The sequence below is a fragment of the Physeter macrocephalus genome, chromosome 16 (assembly GCF_002837175.3).
Source record: "Physeter macrocephalus isolate SW-GA chromosome 16, ASM283717v5, whole genome shotgun sequence".
Lineage (NCBI taxonomy): Eukaryota > Metazoa > Chordata > Mammalia > Artiodactyla > Physeteridae > Physeter > Physeter macrocephalus.
In genome coordinates, this window is record NC_041229.1 from 46,073,823 (window position 1) to 46,098,059 (window position 24,237).

The window sequence follows — 24,237 nt, forward strand, 5'->3', positions numbered from 1 at the left end:
AAAAAAAAATGTCATGAAGAGATTAGTGGTAGGACAGGAATAAAACACAGACCTACTGGAGCAAGGACTTGAGGATATGGGGAGGGGGAAGGGTGGGCTGTGACAAAGTGAGAGAGTGGCATGGACATGTATACACTACCAAATGTGCAATAGATAGGTAGTGGGAGGCGGCCGCATAGCACAGGGAGATCAGGTCTGTGCTTTGTGACCACCTGGAGGGGTGGGATAGGGAGGGTGGGAGGGAAGGAGATGCAAGAGGGAAGAGATATGGGAACATATGTATATGTATAACTGATTCACTTTGTTGTAAAGCAGAAACTAACACACCATCGTGAAACAGTTATACTCCAATAAAGATGTTAAAAAAAAGAAGAATACTAGTCCTGGGCTCCCCTGGTGGCGCAGTGGTTAAGAATCCGCCTGCCAAGGCAGGGGACAAGGGTTCGAGCCCTGATCCGGGAAGATGCCACATGCCGCGGAGCAAATAAGCCCGTGTGCCTCAACTACTGAAGCCCACGCGCCTAGAGCCCATGCTCCGCAACAACAGAAGCCACCACAATAAGAAGCCTGCACACCGCAACGAAAGAGTAGCTCCTGCTCGCTGCAACTAGAGAAAGCCCGCACACAGCAACGAAGACCCAACACAGCCAAAAATAAATAAATAGATCAATACATTAAAAAAAAAAAAAAGGAATGAACTACTGATATACCAAACAACTTGAATCTCCAGAGAATTACGTTGAGTGAAAACAGCTAATGACAAATAGTATGTACTATATAATTCTATTTATACATCACTCTTGAAATGATTATAGAATTTAAAGAATTACAGAAATAAAGAATAAATTAATGGTTGCCAGAGGTTGAGGAATGGGAGGTAAGGGTCAGAGGGAAGTAAATGTAGCTACAAAAGGGCAGCATGAAGGATCCCTGTGAAGGAAATGTTCTCTATCTTGACTACAGTAAATATCAATGTAAATATCCTAATTTTGATACTACTACAGTTTTGTAAAATAATACTATTAAGGGAAACTGGGTAGAGAGTAACATGAGATCTCTCTATTATTTTTTACAACTGCATATGAATCTATGATTATTTCAAAATAAAAAGTTTAATCTTAAAAAAAAATACAGTATTTTTAGGGTGCTTTCCAACATTGATTATATCAATCAAAATCAAATATCTTCTCTCCAGGAATTTCCAGTCTAAACGAGGCAACACAAAAAAAGTTTGTGGATGTTTACTTAGAATTTAAGATAAGTGTGTAAATACATATAGTATTTCAGTATTAAAGTACCACCATGTGGTAGTATAGAAAAGCATGTGTATAACTAAAAGAAAAAAATGCGTTAAAACTCAAATCTATTCTAGTACACAGATATAATATTTTTAAGTTTTTTACAAAATCAGAAAGGAAAGCAGCACCTAGCATAGTTTGGTGCTACTATTATGGTTTCCACAGCACCCTATAATTCATCTTCCAGTCCTTTTCAAACATTATTTCTATTGTGACTTTTCCACTAGACAGCAAACTCCATAAGTACAAGGACTGTCTTCATCTTGCCTTCCAGCATATAGCACAGTAACTGACACATGATAAGAACAGAGCAAAAATTAAATATTTAAAAACTGAAATAAGTTGCTGAATACAACCCTGAACTACATTCCCTTGTTACAAAATTCAAAAACCTATCCTTAGGTAAACACATAATTAATTCATCTTTCCTTAGCTGAATTTTTCAATGTCGCCTATCAATTCTATTAAACAACTTTAAAAGGTTTTAATACAAATATGTTTTTAAAATATGAACTTGACAATGAAAATCCTATAACCTTGATTTTATATTTACAGTAAATATCAGACTAGACAACATTAATTTCAATTCTGAAAACTTAGAAATTTAGAAGCCTAGCTAATTATATTATTAAATATATTCAGTATTTAGAGATAGAATGAATGCTATTCTGATTCCAAGAAAACTGTGCATCATAAAAGCTCATCCTTAAATCTTTTTTGCCACAAGAAGTTAGCAATAGAAGCAGAGTATGAAATGAAATTAAAGATATATAGAGAGACATATACAGATATAGATATATACCCTATCATAGATGAAGATCTAATCTTTAAGGAAAAAAGAGTCATGAAGGACACAGGGCCGTGAATCATCTTCCTCCTGAAGTAAGTGCAATTCAGTCATATATGACAGGAATAAACCAGACAGCATCAAAGCTATTTTAAACATTTAAGTCTAATCTTTAAAACAGAGACAGAAAATATTCTCAAATTTAAGTAGGCTTTCTTTTTTTTTTTTTTAAGGGAACTTGATTCAAAAAAACAAACAAAAAAAGGTTAAAAAGTGCATGGAAAAACCTTGAAAGCAAAAAAAAGGAATTACTCACCAAGTTGGCCATATAAATTGTGAGCAGCCCTCTCCTGCAAATAATTTTAAGAAGAGACAGCATGAGACTAACCATCAATTTGACTTAATAATCACTTTATCATTTTTTTAGAAATCTACCAAAACAATTATCAGAAGTTGTGAAAAAGGGATAGATTATGCTGATCTAAGTTTTCAGTACCCTAATAGTTGGCTGTAAATAGATTCTACAAGTCATTCTAATCTGTAGTCATTAAACATTCTGTTTAATGCTTGTTAATTAAAATTCTTTAAAATTACTATTGCCTAGTAATTGTTAACTAGACTTACTGTGATAATCATTTTGTGATATACACCAATATCTAATTATTATATTGTTCACCTGAAACTAATATAATGTTATATGTCGATTACATTTCAATTTTTAAAACTACTAATACCTTATTATTTATTAATAGGAAGAGAAGTACAATTTGCTATTATTCTATGTTTATGCTAGAGAATTCTAAATTTAATGAAGAATCCTAACAAATTCATCTTGCCAAAAATGTCAAGGCCATATCAGTTCTAACTAAATGAATATTTATTTTTAAAAAAACAGATCTTCTATTTGTTTCACACACAATGCAACTGTTCATTAGATGCCATTACAAATCATACAAAACCACCTTGTTTTAATTTCATTGTTAAGTGAAAAGTCAGGCAGTAAGTTAATTCTCTAATGCCAAAGGACAAACAAAAGCTCTATAAACACTCACTTTACAGAAAAACTGCATATTTACTAAATGCATATTTACTCTTACTTAATGAGAATTCATCTAGAAACTCAAAGATAAGGACAATGTTATGCCCTTAATAACTTTATTTAACTTATCTGCACATGAGACCATAAATGAAACATATCCTATCCTCTAAGAAAGAGGTCTTCAATGTTTTAAGAGTTCAAGGGCAGAGTTCAAATAACAAACTCTGAAAATTATAAAAACTTATTTGAGTTTCAATTATGAACATTTTTTTAGAACTCAAAGAAACTACTACTTTATATATAAAAGAAGCAACAATATCAAATGACTTTCACTTAAATATCATGCCAGGTCTTGATATTAACATCATCAATCAAATCTTCTTGATGTCAGATCCAGTCATACAAAGTCTTGATTGCTCATCATTTAACATGGCTTAATAGGATTTTTAATGTACTAAAGCCACATGGAGGCAGTATGATATAAGTGAACAATGCTGAAGTGAAGTTAGGAAATCAGGGTTCCAGTTAACTTTAATTCTCTGGTACCCTGTAATTTTGTCATAAAAATAAGGGAACAAAACTAGTTATCTAACTTACATTTTCAAACATAAAAACTATTTAAAGAAAAAAACTTACATTTATCAGCAATATATAAAACATATCATTGGGCCACCCTGGTTGAAAGGAGGAGGCGGTCTAGGCATACCCACTGGGCCATACCCCCCAAGCAATGTCCCTCTTCAGCAGGTCCTAATGCACCTCAGCAGAACAAGACAAGTTTACTGACCTTCTAAAAAAGAATTTCAGAATCAGTGATAAGATGATCTGTAAGGTCCCTTTTAGCTCTTCTTTTCTATGATTTGTACATACGAATTGAAATTGTTCTCACTAATCCTTACCAATCTTATTAGCTCCTACCAAATTCTAAATCAAAGATGTTCTAATAGTACTTATTTTAAATAAATTATATCAAGAAAAGTTAGGGTAACATCATCATCCAAGAGTCACACATGCACAGAAAAGTTAAATCCTTCTCAAGTGATAACCTATTCTTACCAACAGCTGGTTACGTATGAAGAAAAAAATAATATTCTTCATTACAAAACCAAAATTAAAATATTTCTGTAATTTCAGTGGTAGTCCCTGAAAATACTTTTCATTATGAAGTGAACTAATGTATGATGCTATCTTTAAAAACATTTGTTCCACTAATCTCATTCTGCCTCTAATATTAACAGTAATCCAGCTCCAGAATCATCACTAGCTTCCATCTATAACTGTTTACCTTTACTGAGCAAAGATTATCTTGTTAAACTTTACATTTTCACAGACCTGCAATAATAGTACCTGGCATCTATAGACACTAAGCAAATGGTAGAATTACTAAGCAAGGTATTACTAGGAACCCAGTTTTATAAAAAGGAACACATTATAAACATGTATTATAGAAATATAATAAAAGATAGCCACCAGACAGAGCGAGGGCCAATTAATGATACTAATTTATTAGCAAGCAAAGATGTGATCTGTTTGTCATACATTTGTATAAAATTTAATAATTTACAAGGTATAATTAATATTTTGAAATCAGATTTTATCCCTCACTAGTTCTATGAAGTGTAACACAGATACTACTGTCCCCCCTCTATTGAAAACCAAGAATCAAAGAAGTGGTTTCCTTAAAAATACAAAAGCAGCAAAAAGCAAGTTCGTCTGACTCCAGTTTCACGTTCTTTCCAATGCACTGTTTCTACAGCAGAAAATCTTTACATTACTAAGTTACCTTTTATTTATTTATTTATTTATTTATTTATTTATATTTTTGGCTGCACTGGGTCTTTGTTGCTGCACGCGCGCGGGCTTTTCTCTAGTTGAGGCGAGCGGAGGCTACTCTTTGTTTTGGTGCGCGGGCTTCTCATTGCAGTGGCTTCTCTTGTTGCGGAGCACGGGCTCTAGACGCGCAGGCTTCCGTAGTTGTGGCACGTGGGCTCAGTAGTCGTGGCTCGCAGGCTCTAGAGCACAGGCTCAGTAGTTGTGGCGCACGGGCTTAGTTGCTCCGCGGCATGTGGGATCTTCCCAGACCAGGGCTCGAACCCGTGTCCCCTGCATTGGCAGGCGGATTCTTAACCACTGTGCCACCAGGGAAGTCCTAGGTTACCTTTCAATTCTAAAATTCACTGACTTGTTTAATATGCTGTCCTAGCAGGCTTCTGTGTGATGAGGATGAACAAAGCCTTGACACATTCTTACTACTGGGAAAAACTGAGGATGCATCGTTATTAGATGATGTCATATTCTGGTCTCAAGTTTCAATTTATCGTTCCCAAACAATGAGGAAGATCACCTCCTTCCCAGCTTTATCTAATTCCAACCCAAAGCTAATAGCCTCAAGAATGAGAGGACAATGCCTGTGATGGCCATGATATGTTGGATTACATAGCCAGACTCTTTTTGGTGCCTTTACCTGGTACATCTTTAACCTCCATTCCAATGTCAACTTGGTAGGTTAGAATATCAGAACAGTGATTTATTTTAACACTTCTCCAGAGATGTTCAGTATCATAGGAAATAGATAAGCTAATTAAATACCAATTTTATTTAACACTTGACTGTATCTAGCCTAAGTCTGAAGACAAACAAGTCACTCCCTTCCTAGTGCATAAATTCTCTCTAGAAACCAAGTTATATATTATAAAACACTGCTACAACAGTGATGGGGAAGGGGGAGGTGCCAATTAGAACAAAAGGTGGCCTAGAGGAAGGGCTGGGGCCAAGGAGGACAATAACTTTTTAAACTTCACGGAAGACTCTGATACATAAATACTCCCATTCTACTGAGAATCACTAGATTAGAAGACTGGTGAAGCTCAGTGAATAAGCAGTCTAAAGTTAGTCGAGTATTTCTTTAAACTACAGATACGTTTCTTTTTTTTTTTCTTTTTTTTTTGATGGGGAAAGGGGGTGACTCTTTTAAACGTGCATGAAAAATGTAAGTGGGTGTGCACATCAAAGGGTACTATCTAAAAAAGTATTAAGAACCACTGCTGTAAGAACTAACTCTTTGTAATCAGAGTATCACTATTCCTGTGGGAAAATATTAAAATAATTAAATTTTCTTAACATCTCAGTAGATTAATAAAAGGTATCCTCACATTCTATTGAAATTCTAAGGATTATCTTCTAACGACATTATTTTGTCTAATCAGATGAACAATAATACTTTTTTTCCGGAAACTTTAGTGTAAATATTCTTTAGCTAACTTTCTCAAATTTCTGAATGACACTGTATAAAACACATTTCATAACTAAGGTCACTACAGAATACAGAAAGAATGGTGTAACCTCTAAACTCTAAATATTTATATATTCTATGTATACATATAAAATATGTGTGTTCTGTGTTCTATGGATAAGGAGAAATTAGAGATTAAAGAAAAACAAAGTGATTGTTCTTAAACATTGTAATGGTTACCAAGAGATGCTATTTAATCATTTCAGAAAGTCTTTCAAAATATAATAGATTTCATCTGTCAGCATGTTTTAGAAGAGTATAAAATACTTCTTTAAGGTATAAGAATGGATAAGGTAAACTTCCAGTCTAGAGCAAGAGTCTATAATCACATTCTATTATATATAGTGGATAATACAGAGTAAGCTTTTCAGAAGACTGCAAGGTAATTTAATTTTCTTCCTGTGAACATGACACTGAAACTTGAAGATACCAAGAATTTATAGGCCAGTTTATAAGTATTCTTTAATTCACATATTATATAGTTGATTCATTTTGGTCATATCTGCTTGGGAGTTTCATAACTACAACAGTGTAATTTAACAACTCAAGCCATGAATATGCTTAGAATAAATATGCAATTTTTGATACTTTAATCCACGTCCATGTTTGAGCACCCTGCACTTTCAACTTACCTAAACTAATACTAAATATCAAAGCAAATCCATAGCAATTCTACAAAACAAAATCCATCAGAACAACTTCTTTCTGAACCACAAACAAAGCACTTCCTAGAAAAAGAAAGAGAAGACTAGTTCTTAACAGCCCACCTAGGGATAAACTAGATGTTACCAATGCTTCCTGCTGAGTTACTAAGATCAGAGTTCTTTGTGGCACAAATTTTTTAAGCAACCCTGGAAACAACTTCAAAGCTTTCACAGAACCCCACAGTGATGCGATTAAGATTTAAGTAAGCTGCCCTCTTACAAGGTGTTAGGAACTAGCTGGCAAAGCATGCTTAATTCTGTAGAGAGAAGGAGACTGGGAAAGATGGATGGATGGATGGATGGAGGGATGGATGAATAAATGGGTGGACGAGTTGGAAAGTTGGGAGGAAATAAGTTTAAACCAATGTAGATGAAGACATACTTATGAATATAGATGGATCTTCACTTATACATCTATATCTATATATCTATCCATAATACATATGTGTGTATATATAACCATGTTGTATGCATGTACCTCATTAAATGCTTTTTGAAAAACTGATTATACAAAATGTATAACTTCAGTAAAGATTTTATTAAATACAGCTTTAGAGATTTAAAAATTAGGATTACCACTATTTGCTAATTTGAAAAAAACTGCTTATCTTCCACATTCTGTTTCTTCTACTCTTTCTAATATATTACTGATATTTATTTTTAAAAGGATGAACTGACAACTGATCAATTGATAAAAGATCAATTGAAATCTGATTCCTTAAATGTTGCTGTTTCCCAACTTATAACCTCAGACCTCTTCTTATTCTGAGCTTTGAGACTCTGATCCTCTCCCATAGCTTCAATGATAACCTACAAGGAGGAAACTTCCAATTTTATTTATATAACTACTATGCTTCTCCTGAATCTAGACTCATTTCAAGCTGCCTACTGGCTATCTCCATCAACATATCATTGACTTTCTTTGTGAATTAAAGGCATGATTATAATTTCCTTTTCCTTAAAGTAAAAACTATAATATTAATATGCTTCATTTTGGGCTAGATGTAATAATTTTGAAATACACATAACTTCAACCTTTGTAAATTACTTACAGTCTATTCAGGGATATTGATGTTTAATGAAATCAATAAACATTTGTTTTAAGTAAAAAATACTTTTTCAAAGCAAGTAAGACCACTGAGTTAACTTTTGTGCAATTCCAGATAAACATAGACCATACTTTCTTAAAATAAGACACACTATAAAGTAACTTGTAAAGAAATAAAACAAAAAGATTTGCTTTTCTATCTTTTAAGGTTAATTACAAAAAAATCTTTTAAACCTGCTTTTTAAACAGTAAGTCACCAGCTTCTGAACAATACTATAAAATTAAATTTTAAAGTTTTTAATTAGACCCCCAAACCAGTATTTGTGGCTGATGTACATACACATACACAATTCTAAAAAAAACCCAAGAACTCAAAAGTTATTTCCAGGTATTAACTGCATCACCTAATAAACAACAGAATCAATACATAGCACAAAAAGTTCGACTACTAAACAATCACATCAAGATAAGGATCAATTTTTCTTCAGCAACCATGGGATAATACTTATAAAGAAGCCAAACTTAAAATTCTGATCAGGTCTTCAAAACAGTAAATCCACTCCAATTAATATTTAGAACAGGCCATAATCTAGAAACAATTTTCTATGAATACCTACTGTCTATGAATAAAACACTAATGCAATAGCTCACTTAAAAAAATAAAATCAGAAAACTTAAAAAAAAAATAGTGTACTACCAAATGTAAATGGAGAATAGGAAATAAACTAGTAACTAAAATCCAAGTTATCACCTCACTTAAACCTCTTTATGCCTTAAGAAGATATAGCTTTTAATATCAATAACACAATTTTATTTTAGAATTATTATGGTATTTAAACAAATGTTGGTCTTCAAAGAAAAATTTAACTTTTTTGAAACTAAAATTGTAAAGATAAGACCTAGACTAATACATCAACAGAAAAAAATTGAGAAATCAACAAAACACACATATATATGAAAAATTGGTATATGACAAGGAGCATTCCAAATCAGTGGAGAAAGAATGGACTATTGAACTCCTGGTGCCAGAGTAACTGACTATTGGCTAGCAAAAAAAGAAATAAAGAAGGGGGGTGTGGGCGGGGGGGAGAAAAAAGAAAAAGAAAAAAGAAAGGAAAGGGGAAAAAAATCCTATAATAAGTAGCCTCTAAGATGGAAGTGATCACTTAGTCCTAACACCAAGTAAAAAGCTCAACAAACTGAAAAGTTAACATCCACAAGAAAAGTAAGGTCACACTGTAAACTGCTGCCCACAAAACTGGAGAGACTGCAGGCAGATACAGAGAATTACAACTTAACAGAGCAGACTCACAAGCTGAAACCTTGGAGGGAATGAGAGCCAGGAGAGTAAAGCCTGAACTATAATTGATAAATAGCAGGAGGTTCAGTGTGGAAGTTAAAAATTACAGAGGTATCAGTCTTAAGGGGGCCCCACACTTTTTTTAGTTTTACCTCCAGGAGCTTGACTAGGTTCTCACAGTAAATAGCAGAGAAAAATCCCCTTGTACTTCCAAGTAGGGGGAGGGGAAAAGGAACCATTTTGAAATAAACCAGAGCACTGGCTGCCCTCAGGGGAAACTAGTTAAGAAGAGCCTAACCTGCTGGGGTATTATGAGAGCCTAACTCACCTGGGGAAAGAAAATACCCAACTCCAGGTGGCTCTAGAATTCTACATGGAGGAAGGGGAAAAACCCAACTCCAGCACACTCTAACCATCCTGCCCCACCAAGGGGGAGGGGGAAAATTGAGAAACACTTGTAAAGTTCACAGTCCACAGGCATAGGCTCACTGGAAGGCTGAAACCGAGTCAAAGAACTATAGAACACTTCCCTTCCCCACACAACTCACCACCACATTACAAAAGGCCTATTTACAGCAATTCCATTTACCTGGTACATCATGTCCAGCTAACAAGAAAAAATTACAAGGCATACCAAGAGGCAAAAGACAAATTGAAGAGACAGAGAAAGTATGAGAACCAGACATGGCAGGGATGTTGGAATTATCAGATCAGGAAATTAAGACAACAATGATTAATATGGTAAGGGCTCTAAATGGATAAAGTAGACAGAATATAAGAACAGACGAGCAATATAAGCAAAGAGATGGAGATCCTAAGAAAGAACCATAAAGAAAAGGACTATGACAGAAATGAAGAATGCCTTTGATGGGATTATTAGTGGACTGAACACAGCTGAGGAAAAAAATCTCTTAGCTATAGGATCTATCAGTAGAATCCTCAGAAACTGAAAAGCAAAGAGAACAAAGACTGAAAAAAAACAGAAGAGAATATCCAAGGATTGTGGGATAATTACAAAAGGTAAAACATATGTGTAATGAGTATAGCAGAAGGAGAAGAAAGAGAGAAAGAAACAGAAGAAATATTTGAAACAATGATGACTCAAAAATTTCTCAAATTAATGTCAGACACTGAACCATAGATCCAGGAAGCTCAGAGAACATCAAGCAGGAAAAATGCCAAAACAAAACTACACCCAGGCATATCTTATTCAAACTACAGAAAATCATAGATAAATAAAAATCCTTAAAGAAAAAAGAAGAAAAACACACCTTACCTATAGAAGAACAAAGATAAGAATTACATCTGACTTCTCCTCAGAAACCATGCAAACAGAAGAGTGGAGTGAAATACTGAAAGCATCGAGAGAAAAAAAACCACCAACCTAGAATTCTGCACCCTGTAAAATTATCCTTCAAAAGTGAAGGACAAATAAAGATTTTACTAGACAAACAAAATTGAGAGAATCTGTTGCCAGTAGACCTGCTCTGCAAGAAACGTTAAATGCTCTCCAGAGAGAAGAAAAATATGAGTCAGAAACTCATCTACATAAAGAAAGGTAGAGCATCAAATAAGATATGAGTGAAGGTAAATTTTTTAATTTTATTTTTCTTATTTTTAATTGTTCAAACAGATAACAATTGTTCAAAATAATAGCAACAATGTATTTGATTATGTATGTATATATCGTGCGTGTGGTATGTTTGTATGTGTGTGTGTGGTAATTATGCTTATAAGTGAAGTGAATGACAACAATGATACAAAGGACAGGACGAAGGAATTTGGGCTATTTTGTTATTATAAGATACTCTCATTACCTATGAAGGGGTACAGTATTATTTGAAAGTGGACTTGGATTAGTTGTAAAGATGTACTGTAAAAACTAAGGAAACCACTAAAAAAAGTAAAAAAAAAAGAAGTATAACTGATATGTTAAGAAAGAAGAGAAAATGGAACCACATATAACGTTCAGTTAAAACTACAAAAGGCAGAATAAGAGTGGAAGACAAAAATGAGAACAAAGGCAACAAAGAGAAAACAGCAATGAATATGGTAGAAATTAATCCAACTATATCAATAATCACTTTGAATGTCAATGGTCTAAATACAATTAGAAGACAGATTGTCAGAGTTGATCCCAAAACATAACCCAACTATATGTCATCTACAAGAAACCCCCTTTAAACATACAGACACATAGAGATTAAAATAAGTAAGCATATGAAAAAATGCTCCACAAAATACATATATCATCAAGGAAATGCAAATTAAAACAACACTGAGATACCACCACACATGTATTAAAATGGCCAAAATTCAGAACACTGATAACACTAAATGCTGGTGAAGATGTAGAGCAACAGGAATTCTCATTCATTGCTAGTGGGGATACAAAACGACCCAGACACTTTGGAAGACAGCTGGCAGTTTCTTACAAAATTAAATATACTCTTACCAGATGATCCAGCAACCATACCCCTTAGTAATTATCTAAAGGAGTTGAAAATTTATGTCTACACACAAACCCACACACGGAGGTTTATAGCAGCTTTATCCATAATTACCAAAACTTGGAAGCAACCAAGATGTCTGTCAGTAGGTCAATGGATAAATAAACTGGTACATCCAGACCATGGAATATTATTCAGTTCTAAAAAGAAACAACCTATCAAGCCATGAAAAGACATGGAGGAAGCTTAAATGCATATTACTAAGTAAAAGAAGCCAATCTGAAAAGCCAACATACTGTATGACTCCAACTATATGACATTCTAGAAAAGATAAAACTATGGAGACAGTAAAAAGATCAATGGTGCTAGGAGTTGAGGGGAGAGAGGGATTAATAAGCAAGCACAGAGAATTTTCAGGACAGTTAAATTACTCTGCATGATACTATAATGGCCTATACGTGTTCTTATACATTTGCCCAAACCCATAAATGTATAACACCAAGAACCCTCTTGTAAATTATGCATTTGGGATGATGATGATGTGTCAATGTAGGTTATCTATTGTAACAAATATACCACTCTGTTGGGTGATGTTGATAATTGGGGAGGCTATGCAGGTGTAGAGACAGAGGATATATGAAAAATCATTATACTTGCTGTTCAATTTTGCTTTGAACCTAAAACTGCTCCCCCCCCAATACAGTCTTTTTAAAAAGGGGGTGGGGGACAATTTTTTTTTAAGTAATACATTCTGTCACCTTCTACAAAAAAATAAAAATTCAAATAATGGAAAAGAATGTAGGAAAAGGAACAGAGAAATATAAAAAGGAGAAAAAAATAGTACTAAAACAGTAGACTTAATCTAGCTATAACATAATACATCAAATATTAATGGACAAAATAATCTAATTAAAAGGCGAAAATTAGCAGAATAAATTTTAAAAACCAAGACCCAACTATATGCTGTCTGCAAAAAATACACTTTAAAGACAGAGGTGCTTGAAATTAATTGGAAAGAAAATATATACAATGCAAACACTAAGAGAAGGCTGGAGTGGTTATATTAATAACAAATAAAATAGAAATTGGTTATATTAATAACAAAATAGAAATAAGAACAAAGGGAATTATCTGAGCTATAGAGGAACATCTTATATTGATAAAATGTTCAATTTATCATGAAAAAAATGACAATTATAAGTGTGTATATACCAATAAAATCGTCACAGAAACTGATAGCATTAAAGAGATAAACAGACAAATCCAGAACCACAGTTGGAGATTTTAACACCTTTCAGCAAATGATAAAACTAGAAAAAAAATTCAGTAATGATATAGATCAGTAGTTTTCAACAAAGGAGGGATCTGTCCCATGGAGAACATATTTCCCATGGAAACATTATTTGTTGTCTCAATTTGGTGGGGAAGGGGAGGGAGGGCTGGCTAATGGTATGTATGAGTACAATGCACAAACTCTCCCCAAAACAAAGAATTAATGGCCCAAAACATGTCAATAGTGCCAAGATTGAGAACCCCTGCTAGATATGAAGAACTACATCACTTTGACCTTGTTGATATTTTTAAAATACTAAAATCAGGCTAAAATAAATCACAAGAAAACCACATGATCATATCAATTGATCCAGAACAGACATTTGACAAAATACCTATTCATGATCAAGGCTCTTGGCAAAACTAGGAAAACATGTGAACTTCCTAAACTTGATAAAGAGCATCTTAAAAAAACACCCTACAGCTAACATTATACTTAAAGGTGAAAGACTGGATTCCTTTCCCCTAAGATCAAGAACAAGGAAAGGACATACCAACACAATAAAGCAAAAAAAGGAAATAAAAGATATACAGACTGGAAATGTAAAAATAAAACAGTCCCTATTTGCAACAACATAATTTTCCATGTCAAAAATCTCAAAGATTATGGAAAAAAACTCCTGGAACTAATAAGTGTATTCAGCAAGGTCCCAGGAATCAAGATCACACTCAAAAACCAATCACACTTCTATGTTGTAGCAACAAACATGTGAAAAGTGATATTAAAACCGTAATACCCCCTTACCTCACATCATAGATAAAAATTAACTCAAAATGGATCAAAGACCCAAATACAAGAACTAAAACTATAAAAGTCTTAAAAGAAAACATAGGGGTAAATCTTTGTGACCTTAGATTTGATAATGGCTTCTTAAATATGACACAAAAACACAATCAAGAAAAGAATACATAAATTGGACTTCATCAAAATTTAAAACGTATGTACTTCAAAGGACATGATCAAGAATATAAAAAAACAAGGCATTGAATGGGAGAAAATATTTGTAAATCATATATCCGATAAGTGACTTGAATCTAGAATATCTAAAGAACTCTTACAAATTAATAATAAAAAGATAAATAACCCAATAAAAAACAGGCAAAGGATCAAAACAGACATTTCTCCAAAGAAGATATACAAATGGCTAGTGAGTACACGAAAAGTTGCTCAACACCATTAGTCATCTGGGAAATGCAAATCTAAACCACACCTTAAATACTACTTCACACTCTCTAGGACGACCTTAATCAGAAAGACATATAATTACAAGTGTTAGCCAGGATGTGAAGAAACAAGATCCCTTACTGCTGGAGAAAATGAAAAATGGTGCAACAACTTCACTAAACACTTTGGCAGTTCCTCAAATGGTTAAGCAGAGTTACCATGAGCCAGCAATAACAAAGAGGCCCTTTCATCTTCTTAAGCTCACTACTAAATAATTCTTATATCAAAAGAGAAAAATAAACTAAAATTATAGAATTTCTAGAAAATGATAATGTAAACACTACATGTTAGAATCTCTGGGATACAATTAAAGCAGTGATCAGAAGAAAATTCATAGCCTTAAATACTTATATCAGTAGACTTAAAGAATGAAAATAAAGCCTCAAACTAAAAAGATTTTTAAAAGGAAAGCAAATTAGCCAAAAAAAGTAGAAGGAAAAACAATGAAAGCAAGAACTGAATTAGAAAACCAAAAAACAGAACTAATAAATAAGATGATTCATTGAAAAGCAAAATCAACAAAATTACTAGCTAAAAATAATACAAGATAAATAACAAATTGAGAAATAACCATTGAAAACATAAAATTCAACCAAATCATAACAGACTATTTTGTACAAACTCCATGCAAATAAATATAAAAATCTTTATAAAATAGATAATTTCTGGGAAATGGAAAATTTGTAAGAGATGGATAACTTTCTAACTATTAGAGAAAGTTACTAAAACTCTTTCTCTATTGAGTGAGTTGAAAGTTTAAACAGACCAAGTACCACAGAGGAAACTGATAACTTTTTCTAAGAACTACCACACCCAAAAGAGTCACCATGGCCAGGAGGTTTCACAGAGGAATGGACCAAATACTCAACAGCCAGAAAATTCACTGTTACTTAAACTATACCAGAGAAAGGGGGGGAAAAATGAAAACTTGTGAAATATTTTATAAGGTAAATATGACACTGATAACTAAACCTGATAAAGAATACACACACACATAACTAGCCAATTTCACAAACAGTGATGTCACGATCAACTGAGGTTCATTCCAGCCAAGCAAGGGCTGTGGAATGTCAGGAAATCTATTCATCTAATTCACCAGAAATAACAGATTCATTGGAAAGATCTGGCGATTACCACTTTAATCACATATTCAAACTTAGAACTACTTAGAACTATGGACCTCCTAATGGCCTCAGCATCATCTACGAAGTAAATTCTTACCAAGAATGTTTAATCCAAATCTAATCAAGTCTTTGACTGAACTTCAAGTTTACAGGAAATACCAATTAAACAATTCCATGAGGAAAAATTTCAGGCAAAACCAGAAATGTTTTACACACAACAAGACCACTGCCCTGGTCACGTCAGTAAGTCAATGCCGTGGGGGAAAAAAAGTGGGGAGGTTAACCTAGATTAAGAGGAAATAAAGAAATATAACACCATACATCAACTGTGACTAGATTCTGGTTTAAAAAAAAGCATTTTAGGACAATATGGACAAGATGGTAGTCAGGAATGACCGCTAATTTTCTAATGCGTGATAATAGTGTTGTAATTATGTAGGAAAGTACCCGTATTTTAGAATATTCATTCATTCATTCATTTTACTCATTTAGGAGTAAAATGTCATGATGTCTACAATGTACTTCTATATGGTTCATACACACACATAATACCACACATACATAGACATATAATCACATACAAATAAAGTAAAAATGGTAAAATGTTAACAACTGTTGACTCTAGGTGATTGTTACACAGGTATTCATTTCAACATTTCCTGTTGAAAAGTAGGCAAATAACTTCAAAAATGCCACCTTATTATTCAAGTGCTAAAAAATAAGTTGAAGCAAACTTCATTTAAAGCATCTTTAAAGTTTCATATATGAGTACATACTTTGAAATCATATTTCCAAAACCAATATTTAGGTTTTTAAATTGATCAGAAAGTTACAATCACCAGAACAAGGCTCTCATTACTTATGGGCAAAAAAACAATAAAAATACTTAACACACTTACCATGTGTCAGGCACTCTTCTAAGCACGCTTACATAACTAACTCACTTAATTCTCTGAATAACCATGTGAGTAGATTATCACTACCTCCATTTTTCAGGTAAGGAATAAGCCATAGACGTCACACAATAAGTGGCAGAGCCAGTCTCCCAAGCCAGATTTTATAGCTCCAGCATCCACACTTTTAACAACTATTCTGTACTGTCCTCTCAGGTGGGGTAACCTATGTTTCTAGCAATACTGACTTGATTTTCCTGGGGTTATAACATCCTTTGATTTTAGTAATTTTAATAATCTAAAAGTATCATCAAACAGAGAATCACAAAAATTTAGATACTATTACATTTACAAGAATGCATTAAAATGGCTTCAGGTGGTTTAAGTAAATATTTAGTTACCTAACAAGATCTATCTATAGTCTTACTAGGGGATTGATAATTATAACAAACATCTTCATAAACTGAAAGATGATCCCATCTTGATTAATATACATGACCGTATCTTTATTCTCTGGGATAAAGATGGAATCAAAGCAGTTCTCAACAATAAAAATAATTATTCCTGAAATAGCAAAAATTCTTTTACGCAAAATGTTTAACTTCAACAGTTTACCTGATTGAAAAACTTACATAACAGTCTGTAGTATTTTGTAGAAATCTTATTATTCCACGTGGAACATTTTCAAGTTGATAAAAATGAAAATTTTTTTAAAATGAGAAGATATCTTAAAAATAATAATTGATTTAATAGAGGTTAATGAGCCTGAAGCAAATTACAGATCTAAATGCTAAAAGAAAACTACTGTTTATTTTCTTAGGTGTGATAATGGTATTGCCGTTATGGAAAAGATCTTTAATTAGAATTTATGCAAGCCATGTTTTAGTTTGACACATCAGAGAACCCTCTAATTTTTTAGTAAACAAAGACTAAAGGGCATTGTTACTATATAATGTCAATCTTTATTTTTTATAGGCTTAAAAACTTAAATAATGTAAGTATAAAATTAAAATTTCCATCAAATATTGGGTTGGCCAAAAAGTTCGTTCAGTTTTAAGTAAAAATAAGACACATTTTTCATTTTCACCAAGAACTGTATTGAACAACATATTCCCTAACCAAACAAACTTTTTAGCCAGCCCAATATTTGCAAGACTGAAAAATATATGTGGAAATATTTCTCCTCCCTGGACCATGATAAACAATAAGCAAAAAAAAAAAAAAAAAATCAATCTCTAGTTGTCATGGTAGACAGTAAATCAGTTCTATTAAATATGTAGGTATGTAAAAGTTTACCTGCTTTTTCTCTCAATTAGAATGGCCACATAAGAAGCTGGCAAAGCGGCACCAAAGCCGGGACTCCATGAGTAGAATTTTCCAAGTATCTTCCTGAAATTGAAATTTGGAATGATTATATGAAATTTCTAGTTGGTCATTTCAGTTATTACGCATAGAAGTTCCCCTTCTCAGTTCACCCTCTATCTAAATGTCTCACAGCACCTCAAATTCAGCATGTCCAAAACCAAACTCATTACCTTTCTCCCTTATCTCCATGAACCTGTTCTTTCTCCTCTTTTCCTAGGTTAATGATATCAACAACTACTTATCCACCTACATGTGACACTTTGAGACATCCTTGGCTTCTCCTTCTTCCTTATCCCATACATGAAATCATCCCCTTAAATACTTCCATGTACAATTTACCTCTCAAATTCCTCTCCAACCTACTGCCCTTGCCTCAGTTATGTACCTCACCATCTCTTCTTCAGGCTACTACAATAGCAAACTAACAGGTATCTCTCCTTCCAATAATTTAATCTGTTATATTCATTGAGACAGTCCCTGGATCCAACATTGTTCACTCTTCAAACCTTCTATGTTCTCAGTTTCCTATCTACCAAACGGGAATAAATGTATTACCTATCTCATAGAGTTGTTATGATGTCTACATGAGATATTCCCCAGCACCATGCATGACACATAGGAAGTACTCAGAAAATGTTAGCTATTATTACTATTATTACTATTGTTATCACTACTACTATTTTTTCATTATGACTCCTTTTTTATTGAAGTATAGCTGATTTACAATGTTGTGTTAGTTTCACATATATAGCAAAGAGATTCAGTTATATATATATTTTTTTTCAGATTCTTTTCCCTTATAGGCTATTACAAAATATTGAGTATAGTTCCCTGTGCTACACAGTAGGTCCTTAGTGTGTATATGTTAATCCAAACTCCTAATTTACCCCCCACCCTTCCCCTTTGGTAACCATAAATTTGTTTTCTATGTCTGTGGGTCTATTTCTGTTTTGTATATAGGTTCATCTGTATCATTTTTTCTCAACTATTACTATTTTTTAACACATGATAGATATTCAAAAAATGTCTCTCCTTCTTTCCGTATACAACCCTGGGTAAGTTTTTTCTTATATCGCTTACTAAAGTATTTTACATTTTTTACTTATATGTGTATATAAAATTTTTCATTTACTAGAATATATCTCTTGGAAGAAAGAATCTGCATAGTGTCTCACAAATTATAAATGCCATTAGCCGCTTGGGTTTTTAAAGAGAAAAAAAAGAAATCTGGAGATATTAGGAAGATTCTTTTTTCCTTTCAAAGACAATTTGTTCCTAAGAAAGGGAGAAACAAAAAATTATAAGAAATTGTCTGAACAAAGTTGGTCAACTGCTAAATGATGTATTACAGGAAAAAAATATATGCTATGGGGCTTCCCTGGTGGTGCAGTGGTTGAGAGTCCACCTGCCGATGCAGGGGACACGGGTTCGTGCCCCGGTCCGGGAAGATCCCACATGCCGCAGAGTGATATAATGTCAATCTTTATTTTTTATAGGCTTAAAAACTTAAATAATGTAAGTATAAAATTAAAATTTCCATCAAATATTGGGTTGGCCAAAAAGTTCGTTCAGTTTTAAGTAAAAATAAGACACATTTTTCATTTTCACCAAGAACTGTATTGAACAACATATTCCCTAACCAAACAAACTTTTTAGCCAGCCCAATATTTGCAAGACTGAAAAATATATGTGGAAATATTTCTCCTCCCTGGACCATGATAAACAATAAGCAAAAAAAAAAAAAAAAATCAATCTCTAGTTGTCATGGTAGACAGTAAATCAGTTCTATTAAATATGTAGGTATGTAAAAGTTTACCTGCTTTTTCTCTCAATTAGAATGGCCACATAAGAAGCTGGCAAAGCGGCACCAAAGCCGGGACTCCATGAGTAGAATTTTCCAAGTATCTTCCTGAAATTGAAATTTGGAATGATTATATGAAATTTCTAGTTGGTCATTTCAGTTATTACGCATAGAAGTTCCCCTTCTCAGTTCACCCTCTATCTAAATGTCTCACAGCACCTCAAATTCAGCATGTCCAAAACCAAACTCATTACCTTTCTCCCTTATCTCCATGAACCTGTTCTTTCTCCTCTTTTCCTAGGTTAATGATATCAACAACTACTTATCCACCTACATGTGACACTTTGAGACATCCTTGGCTTCTCCTTCTTCCTTATCCCATACATGAAATCATCCCCTTAAATACTTCCATGTACAATTTACCTCTCAAATTCCTCTCCAACCTACTGCCCTTGCCTCAGTTATGTACCTCACCATCTCTTCTTCAGGCTACTACAATAGCAAACTAACAGGTATCTCTCCTTCCAATAATTTAATCTGTTATATTCATTGAGACAGTCCCTGGATCCAACATTGTTCACTCTTCAAACCTTCTATGTTCTCAGTTTCCTATCTACCAAACGGGAATAAATGTATTACCTATCTCATAGAGTTGTTATGATGTCTACATGAGATATTCCCCAGCACCATGCATGACACATAGGAAGTACTCAGAAAATGTTAGCTATTATTACTATTATTACTATTGTTATCACTACTACTATTTTTTCATTATGACTCCTTTTTTATTGAAGTATAGCTGATTTACAATGTTGTGTTAGTTTCACATATATAGCAAAGAGATTCAGTTATATATATATTTTTTTTCAGATTCTTTTCCCTTATAGGCTATTACAAAATATTGAGTATAGTTCCCTGTGCTACACAGTAGGTCCTTAGTGTGTATATGTTAATCCAAACTCCTAATTTACCCCCCACCCTTCCCCTTTGGTAACCATAAATTTGTTTTCTATGTCTGTGGGTCTATTTCTGTTTTGTATATAGGTTCATCTGTATCATTTTTTCTCAACTATTACTATTTTTTAACACATGATAGATATTCAAAAAATGTCTCTCCTTCTTTCCTTATACAACCCTGGGTAAGTTTTTTCTTATATCGCTTACTAAAGTATTTTACATTTTTTACTTATATGTGTATATAAAATTTTTCATTTACTAGAATATATCTCTTGGAAGAAAGAATCTGCATAGTGTCTCACAAATTATAAATGCCATTAGCCGCTTGGGTTTTTAAAGAGAAAAAAAAGAAATCTGGAGATATTAGGAAGATTCTTTTTTCCTTTCAAAGACAATTTGTTCCTAAGAAAGGGAGAAACAAAAAATTATAAGAAATTGTCTGAACAAAGTTGGTCAACTGCTAAATGATGTATTACAGGAAAAAAATATATGCTATGGGGCTTCCCTGGTGGTGCAGTGGTTGAGAGTCCACCTGCCGATGCAGGGGACACGGGTTCGTGCCCCGGTCCGGGAAGATCCCACATGCCGCAGAGTGGCTGGACCCGTGAGCCATGGCCGCTGAGCCTGTGCGTCCGGAGCCTGTGCTCCACAGAGGGAGAGGCCACAACAGTGAGAAGCCCGCGTACCACAAAAAAAAAAAATATATATATATATACATAAATATGCTATGTACATACAGGTAAGGATAAAACCGTGAGCCATGGCCGCTGAGCCTGTGCGTCCGGAGCCTGTGCTCCACAGAGGGAGAGGCCACAACAGTGAGAAGCCCGCGTACCACAAAAAAAAAAAATATATATATATATACATATATATGCTATGTACATACAGGTAAGGATAAAATATCAGATGAAATTTTCTTTTTAACTGAAGCTTAGCTTTAAAAAAATTAGAAAACCTACATGTAACATGGGTATTTCTGCAATGGACATCAGAAACTTTCTGCCTGAGAAAACTGGAGGTGATTCTTCCTCCAACATAAAATACACAAAGGACTTAACAAGTTACTGAATATAAACATTAAAGGAAAATAATTGAGTGAGTCAATTATAGGAGGAACACAGATGTTACCTTATTATAAGTATTTTATGTCTCCACAACTTAACCAAAAGCTTCATAGAACATAAATATGCTGCAAGACCAATTTATTATTATTGCAATTTTTAAAACCTAATTATCTTATAACTCTATTTTTATAGTTTTAACAAGTATTAGAAACTTTCCAGAGACTACATGGTAAAGAGTTTCTTATACAGATTTTTCAGGTCAATTTAAAGGCATGACTTATTCAATAGTATAAACTTTATCAATTACTAAAAGTTTATAAATATTAATGTTCTTATGGCAAAAATCTATAGAAGACATTTGGAAATTATATTTCTTTTTTTAAAAAAAAGGAAAAAATTATTATTCAATTTATTATTCCCTATACACAAAAAACTAGTTTGGTAAAACATTAAAAGCTTTCACTTTTAGACTGAGAATGAATCATAGCTCCCCATAATTCCCACTTCTAGTTAACACTGTACTGGAGATCTTAGCAAGTATAATAATGCAAGAAAAATAAATACAAGGTATAAGAATTCAGAAATGAAGAAATATTGTTATTAAGTTATGAGCAATTTTTTTTTCCTTAAGAGTCATCAATTTAATACACATCAGTGAATACATGTCAATCCCAATCTCCCAATTCATCACACCACCCCCCCCCCTCTCCCAATTCATCACACCACCACCCCCACCACCCCTGCCACTTTCCCCCCTTGGTGTCCACACGTTTGTTCTCTACATCTGTGTCTCAATTTCTGCCCTGCAAACCGGTTCATCTGTACCAATTTTCTAGGTTCCACACATATGCGTTAATATACGATATTTGTTTTTCTCCTTCTGACTTACTTCACTCTGTATGAAAGTCTCTAGATCCATCCACGTCTCAACAAATGACCCAATTTCATTCCTTTTTATGGCTAAGTAATATTCCATTGTGTATATGTACGACTTCTTCCTTATCCATTCGTCTGTCGATGGGCATTTAGGTTGCTTCCATGACTGGCTATTGTAAATAGTGCTGCAATGAACATTGGGGTGCAAGTGTCTTTTGGAATTATGGTTTTCTCTGGGTATATGCCCAGTAGTGGGATTGCTGGGTCATATGGTAATTCTATTTTTAGTTTTTTAAGGAACCTCCACACTGTTCTCCATGGTGGCTGTATCAATTTACATTCCCACCAAAAGTGCAAGAGGGTTCCCTTTTCTCCACACCCTCTCCAGCATTTGTTGTTTTTAGATTTTCTGATGATGCCCATTCTAACTGGTGTGAGGTAATACCTCATTGTAGTTTTGATTTGCATTTCTCTAAAAATTAGTGATGTTGAGCAGCTTTTCATATGCTTCTTGGCCATCTGTATGTCTTCTTTGGAGAAACGTCTACTTAAGTCTTCTGACCATTTTTGGATTGGGTTAATTTTTTTTTTTAATATTGAGCTGCATGAGCTGTTTATATATTTGGGGGATTAATCCTTTCTCTGTTGATTCATTTGCAAATATTTTCTCCCATTCTGAGGGTTGTCTTTTTGTCTTCTTTATGGTTTCCTTTGCTGGGCAAAAGGTTTAAATTTTCATTAGGTCCCATTTGTTTACTTTGTTTTTATTTCCATGACTCTAGGAGGTGGATCAAAAAAGATCTTGCTGTGATTTACGTCAAAGAGTGTTCTTCCTATGTTTTCCTCTAAGAGTTTTATAGTGTCCGGTCTTACATTTAGGTCTCGAATCCATTTTGAGTTTATTTTGGTATATGGTGTTAGGAAGTGTTCTAATTTCATTCTTTTACATGTAGCTGTCCAGTTTTCGCAGCACCACTTTTTGAAAAGACTGTCTTTTCTCCATTGTATATCCTTGCCTCCTTTGTCATAGATTAGTTGACCATACATGCATGGGTTTATCTCTGGGCTTTCTATCTTGTTCCATTGATCTACTTTTCTGTGTTTGTGCCAGTACCATATTGTTTTGCCTATTGTAGCTTTGTAGTATAGTCTGAAGGCAGGGCGTCTGATTCCTCCAGCTCCTTTTTTTTCCCTCAAGACTGCTTTGGCTATTCAAGGTCGTTTGTGTCTCCATACAAATTTTAAGACTTTTTGTTCTAGTTCCGTAAAAAATGCCATTGGTAATTTGATACGGATTGCATTGAATCTGTAGATTGCTTTGGGTAGTATAGTCATTTTCACAATATTGATTCTTCCACTCCAAGAACATGGTATATCTCTCCATCTGTTGGTATCACCTTTAATTTCTTTCATCAGTGTCTTACAGTTTTCTGCATACAGGTCTTTTGTCTATTTTGTCTCCCTAGGTAGGTTTATTCCTAGGTATTTTATTCTTTTTGTTGCAATGGTAAATGGGAGTGTTTCTTTAATTTCTCTTTCAGATTTTTCATCATTAGTGTATAGGAATGCAAGAGATTTCTGTGCATTAATTTTGTATCCTGCAACTTTACCAAATTCATTGATTAGCTCTAGTAGTTTTCTAGTGGCATCTTTAGGATTCTCTATGTATAGTATCATGTCAT

At 33.7% G+C, this 24,237-nt stretch overlaps 1 protein-coding gene across 3 annotated transcripts in view; it reads right to left on the reverse strand.

The window, feature by feature from the left end:
• The window catches only part of TMEM135 (transmembrane protein 135), a 257,212-nt gene that overhangs the window by 187,882 nt on the left and 45,093 nt on the right, over positions 1-24,237 (reverse strand). The window contains exons 1-2 of one of the 3 annotated variants that reach the window (XM_055091392.1): positions 17,789-17,868; positions 2,402-2,435 (exon numbers count right to left, since the gene is read on the reverse strand). In XM_055091392.1, the coding sequence (XP_054947367.1) occupies positions 2,402-2,413 (12 nt within the window). In that variant the 5' untranslated portion in view covers positions 2,414-2,435; positions 17,789-17,868. Of the gene's footprint in view, positions 1-2,401; positions 2,436-17,788; positions 17,888-19,673; positions 19,767-24,237 lie in introns of those variants that run through there. The other 2 variants (XM_028500984.2, XM_024131687.3) reach the window with 2 other exon arrangements.